We start from the raw sequence: 6,144 nt of genomic DNA, 5'->3' as shown, positions 1-6,144 counted from the left end.
AAAAAAAAAAAAACCTGAGTAGGACTTCAGAGGAACCTCTTTGGGAAACTAATGGTTTAGGGTATTGAAGACACGAGCATAGAAATTTGTGGTTCTTTTTGTTTCAGAAGTTCATTGTTGTGATTAAATTGCCATCTGATAATTTCTGTAGAACAGATGCTTAATTTTTAGAGCATTTTTCTATTTTCCAGCCTTTGCAAAATGTTAGCACAGTGCTGCAGAAGCCTAATCCTCTCTATAATCAGAATACAGATATGGTCCAGAAATCAGTCAGCAAAACCTTGCCATCTACTTGGTCTGACCCCAGTGTAAACATCAGCCTAGACAACTTACTACCTGGTATGCAGCCTTCCAAACCCCAACAGCCATCTCTCAATACAATGATTCAACAACAGAGTAAGTCACCTTAAGACGTCCCACTTCTTTATGTACTTGCAGTCTTTTGCCCTAATGCCAGGACTACTTCAAACTGTGAAATAAAAATACGTAATATAAACTGTAACTAACAGTTAACCAAATGCCTGTTCACTTAAGGTATTTTCACAAAATAGTTACTGCATATTCCTCCTGGCACACTGAATTTATATTTTGTTCTTGCCATGATAACATTTATTGTATTGTGGAGAGTTTTGAGGACCTGATCACTAAAATAAAAATTTGCTGTACAGATTTTTTTTAAAATATAGGCAAATATGATGGACAAACAAAAATCATCTGATTCTGCAGTTGAGGGGTAATTGCCATTAATACATATTTCTTTCTGTCTTTTCTTTTCTTTTTTGAGACGGAGTCTCGCTCTGTCACCCAGGCTGGAGTGCAGGGATGCGATCTCGGCTCACTGCAGCCTCTACCTACCAGGTTCAAGCGGTTCCTTGCCTCAGCATCCCGAGTAGCCGGGATTACAGGCATGTACCACCACACCCGACCAATTTTTGTATTTTTAGTAGAGATGGGGTTTCACCATGTTGGCCAGGCTGGTCTTGAACTCCTGACCTCAGGTAATCCGCCTGCCTCGGCCTCCCAAAGTGCTAGGATTACAGGTGTGAACCCCCGTGCCCAGCCGCTTTCCATCTTTTCTAAGCATATTCTTAATACTTGGAATCACTCTCTTTATATTGATTTGTTTCTTGCTGTTCTTATTCAACATTATGATCATTTTCCCTGTGTTGAATAATATTCTTAGGAAAAATGATTGTTAGCTTTTAATAGTTATATTAGTGTATGATTTCCCTTGGTAATTATTTCAATTTCCAGCTTTTTGTTATTATAAATCAAGATTTTATATAAATCTTCATACATTTGATTTTTTTCTTAGTAAAATGTTCTAAATGAAGTTGATGTAAACTTTTTAAAGATTTTTGTTATAAATCAGGATTTTGTATAAATCATCATACTGATTTTTTTAATAGAATGTTCCAAAAATAGAATAAGTCAAAGGATATAAACTTTCTTAAGATTTTTGATACACGCTAGCTCTTGACAACTTAAGTAGGATTTAACAATAGGTTTTGTAGGAATAGTTTTTAATTTGGCTGTTTTCCCCCAATCTGCTCTTACTGTTTCTACATCTCTGGGAAACCAGAGCCAGTAGTCACTGAATGTATTTCTCAAGAGGAATCAATGCAGATTAATTGACTTCTATATAAAATTACTGTAAAGGAATTTTAGGGGCTAACGCAGTATGTATGGTCAAGAAGATACTAGTTCTCTGCTCTGTGAATCTAAGAATTTATTGTGGTAAAGTTCTTCTATCTGTTTTCTTCTGGTAGATATGCAGCAGCCTATGAATATGATGACTCAAAGTTTTGGAGCCGTGAACCTCAGTTCTCCATCCAACATGCTTCCTGTCCGGCCCCAAACTAATGCTTTGATAGGAGGACCCATGCCTATGAGCATGCCCAATGTGATGACTGGCACCATGGGAATGGCCCCTCTTGGAAATACTCCGATGATGAACCAGAGCATGATGGGCATGAACATGAACATAGGGATGTCTGCTGCTGGGATGGGCTTGCCAGGCACAATGGGAATGGGCATGCCCAACATAGCCATGACTTCTGGAACTGTGCAACCCAAACAAGATGCCTTTGCAAATTTCGCCAATTTTAGCAAATAAGAGATTGTAAAAGAAGCAGATTGAATGAAGAATTTTTAGCTGTGCAGATAGGTGATGTTGGGATGGAAAATGCTAATCAGCTACCCTTTCTTTTATCAATTAATTAAAATAAATTACATAACCAAAAAAGCTGTTTTATAAAAGTGAAATGTCTATTATTTCAGAGGGCCAGGCAAGAGCACTTCAGATGAGGCAGTCAGAATCATTTTTTTCCAGGTGAGGATAAACCAGAAATGAGTGGTGAGACCATTGAAAGCCTTTATCAACTGAAGAGCGCGTTTAACAGCGTAATTTGTGGGAAGACTGGAATAGGGCTGAATAAACGTGTTTGAATCTCTAATTTTATACTTTCTTTTCCTGAGGAACTTGATTTTTCTGTCCCTGAATCGCCTTGTCATAATTGGGTCTGTTCCTTTTACTACCACTCTCGAGTCCATATATGAAATCATTAAAGTTGGATGATCAGTTTTTTATAAAAATATATATTTTTGTCCAAAAAAAGGCGTACATATGTGATTATGGCTAAATCAAATGAACTGGAATGTATATACTTTTGCTAATGTTCCAGCAACACTGCTATTGCACTATCCAAATTTTTATTGTAACAAAACTTATTTAAGCAATTGGTGATAGCTATGGGACTTTTCCCATGTCTTCTGCTGTAATTATCCTGTGCAGAGCTAGGGAAAAAAATTTTTTCACGACTGCTCTGTGGTTTCCTTTAAAAGAAAAAAAAAATCTGTTTGTTTTTAGCAGTCATAATTTACGATTTGCAGTGATCAACTTGGCAAGGTTTCCTTCCATGTTTGTCCCTGTAGCCATCATTTAAGTCAGGAACAGTCAAAAGAGAAAAATATTTATTTTTTTTTTTTTGGGTGTCTGAAAAGGTAAAAATCCATTAAAACCTTAAGTTAAATATAAATGTTAGAACTCAATGTTTGCCTTTAGATTTTATACACATTTGTTTTGTTTTGGTTTTGAGTGTATATAATACAGCATTAGCAATATGGTTCCAATAGAGGAGTTAAATATATATTATTAAAGGAGACCTGTAGCAGTCAAAGATTTTATTGATTTAATGATACATAAAGGAAATTAATTAAAATGTTTTTGTTTTTCTGCTATAATTCTGCATTAAGCTCACATGAAAATCATGATTCTAGAGTTTGGAATGCAAAATTAATTGTTTTACCCTCAAGCTGGGAATATTTTTCAAAATAAATACTATAATATAGATATCAAATTATCTCCCCATGTTATGTTGAAAATTTTTTTATTAAATTGATAAAACTTTATTTCCATTGTATTCATAATGTTCTGTTATACATAACATTAAAATGTTCATTAAAATCAACGTTGAACTGCTTTTTCTTTCATTCTGTTAGATATTTGAGACCATTTGGGGAAAAAATAATTATAATTTTGGCAAAGTAATTTTTATAAATAATTTAAAATTATTTAATGACTTCTCTATTCTTTCCTATCAGACTTTACTGTTAGGAATTAAAAATGAAGCAGCAAAGATATTCTGACCTGCTCCGTTCTTGCTAATGTTCCATCTACAACATTTCTAATTAGGCAGAAATTCATGTACTTCCGCTAAGTGGTAATGAAAAGTGATTCATTTGCTGAATAAGAGATGAGAGAGAGTATAATTAGCTGACTGCCGTTTTTAATCTTTCAACAATTCAATGTGTTTAACTTAGTTTCAAAGAATAGGAGCTTTCAAGTGTTGTTACTTTAGAGCAATCAAGCCAACCTCTGGTGGCAGCATAGTAGAATATCATCTCTGATATTTAAAACGTATAATCTTAAGTAAATTTTTTCTTTAAGAAGTATATCTTCACTTTCTCAAATACATATGGTTCTTAGAGGAAGTAAATATCTTAGCCTTTGTGTTTTAATTCTTTTTTTAATCAGATTGACGTCAAAGCATTTTGTGTATCATGTCCTCTTACATTATATCTTTTTTATTGAACCTCAACCTACAGTTTCTTTTCAGTATTGTTATTTCAGAGCCCACGAAAGAGTAAAACAACAGTGTCTCATTGAGGGTCTGTCCAGTTGAATGGTTTGTCTCTGAGGGGTTACTAAATTATACTTGAAGAAAGGCACAAATATCCCCAAATCATTTGGAGTGGGGAAAAAAATACTCTTCCTTTCTTTCGCTGTTAAGTTTCCTTCTTCAACCAAAGCTTTTCTGCTTGTATCTGTGTTTTATTCTGCCTAATGTGAGGGGAAAGTTACCACTGTTCCAGCAATATCTGTACGGTGAGTCTACGTAGCCACTCCAGATTTAGTGTTGTTTCCCTCTAGGTTCTTTGTTTTGTTTTGTTTTTTTGTTTTTCCACTTCTCTGATGTCTTCAAGAACCATATACACTGTTTTTAAACAGTACTTTGGTTAGATGTTTCCTTTTTAGTTTAAATTGCCTGAATGACAACCATAATGCTGTTGGTTTGAGAGTCATCACAAGTGAGCTGAGGCCTATAGTTATATTTGGAGGGAAAGGTTAGTACTTTTTTTCCTCAATATTTATGAAACAGTTTTTCTCTTTGGCAGATGTATTAAAGAATTTACCGTCTTTCTGAATTTTGTACTGTCTCATTTTGAAGATCAAGTTTGGTGGTATAGCTTCCTAGCTGAGATATTAGAAAATACAGCTAAAAAGCATGGAACACACCTTAACAATGGATTTCTGAAGTAAACACTGTTTCAGCTCTCCTGGAAGACAGCACCGACCGCATTATGGAAAGATCATGTGCTTGGAAGCCCATTTTAGTCACCCACCATCTGCGTGACCTCGATAATTTACCTGACCTCTGGGCCCTCATTTTTTCCAAAATGAACTTAAGTCTTGAAATGCTGGATAATTAAATAAAATGATGAGTGAGATCCACCAGCAGTGACGTGTGCAGTACGTTTTTCTGCCTCCCGTTCTTTGTTTACATAAACGCTTACATATCAACAACTTTCTTTGTGCCAGTCACTGTGCTAAACACTTCACACGAATGTCAGTTTACACAGCAAATTCAAAAGTTCTTATCCCTGTTTTATTCCTAAAAGCAGAGTATAGTAAAGAAAGCCCGAGAGACTTGTAAGTTGGCTTCTAATTAAGGGGTTTTACTATCTGCGTGAATTTAACTCCCCTTTTTTTTAACTGTCAAGGAAATTGTAAATGAATTATTCTGTGGATATATTGAGTCATTTCTTACCACATTAGTGTAGATGTGAGGCAGAGAGCTATTAAAGTGAGCTGTTGGTATGGATTTGCCACACAGCTCTCATTAGAATGTTCTCCACTTTTACAAGCTACAGAGATCAGTTTTTTAATTGATTGACTTGCCATTTTGTTGACTACGATCTTGCTATTCTAATACCCAGATGAGCAATCAGTGTAAAGACTAAATGAAATCCATGAAAGGATTTTTTGTTTAACTCACTGACCTTAATTCCTTTTTTGTTGTTGAAACAGGGTCTTGCTCTGTCATCCAGGCTGGAGTGCAGCCCCAACTTCCGGGCCGCAAGCGATTCTCATGCTTGAGCCTCCCAAGCAGCTGGGACTACAGGTATGCCACACACCTGGCTATTTTTTTTTTTTTTTTTTAGTTTTAGTAGAGACAGGGTCTCCCTATTTTGCCCAGGCTTGTCTTGAACTTATGGGCTGAAGCAATCGCCTCAGCCTCCTGAAGGGCTGGGATTGTAGGTGTGAGCCATCCTGCCCAGCCTATGACCTTAATTCTTGTGTGTCTTCCTTCTTTATTAAACGGCAGCCATGCATCATACATTGCTCCCGTAGCCATGAGTAGTTACTGCACCCCTTTCCCTGAGCTTCCTTACCCCAGTGGGCAACAAATCCACATTGCCAATTCAAGGCTTACCTTCCCAGGGATTTGAAGCCCTGAAGGGCAAAAGTGGGTTTTGTTTCCTGCTCTTTAAATGTCATCATTTAAAATAACTGAATTGTAAACTATGAAATCCTACTTTTCCCTTCCATTTGATTTTTCTTTCCTTTTTTTTTTTTTTTTT

At 35.9% G+C, this 6,144-nt stretch overlaps 1 protein-coding gene across 2 annotated transcripts in view; it reads left to right on the top strand.

The window, feature by feature from the left end:
• CLINT1 (clathrin interactor 1) overlaps positions 1-3,470 on the top strand; it is a 68,431-nt gene extending 64,961 nt beyond the window's left edge. Inside the window, exons 11-12 of one of the 2 annotated variants that reach the window (XM_017517079.2) lie at positions 246-396; positions 1,770-3,470. In XM_017517079.2, coding sequence (XP_017372568.1) covers positions 246-396; positions 1,770-2,116 — 498 coding nt within the window. In that variant the 3' untranslated portion in view covers positions 2,117-3,470. Of the gene's footprint in view, positions 1-191; positions 397-1,769 lie in introns of both variants that reach the window. The other variant, XM_017517078.1, reaches the window with a different exon arrangement.
• Positions 3,471-6,144: the final 2,674 nt, after the last annotated feature.

The sequence above is a fragment of the Cebus imitator genome, unplaced genomic scaffold (genome assembly GCF_001604975.1).
Source record: "Cebus imitator isolate Cc_AM_T3 unplaced genomic scaffold, Cebus_imitator-1.0 Scaffold616, whole genome shotgun sequence".
NCBI lineage: Eukaryota > Metazoa > Chordata > Mammalia > Primates > Cebidae > Cebus > Cebus imitator.
The sequence above is the reverse complement of the archived record's forward strand: the minus strand, read 5'-3'. Positions and strand labels throughout refer to the sequence as shown.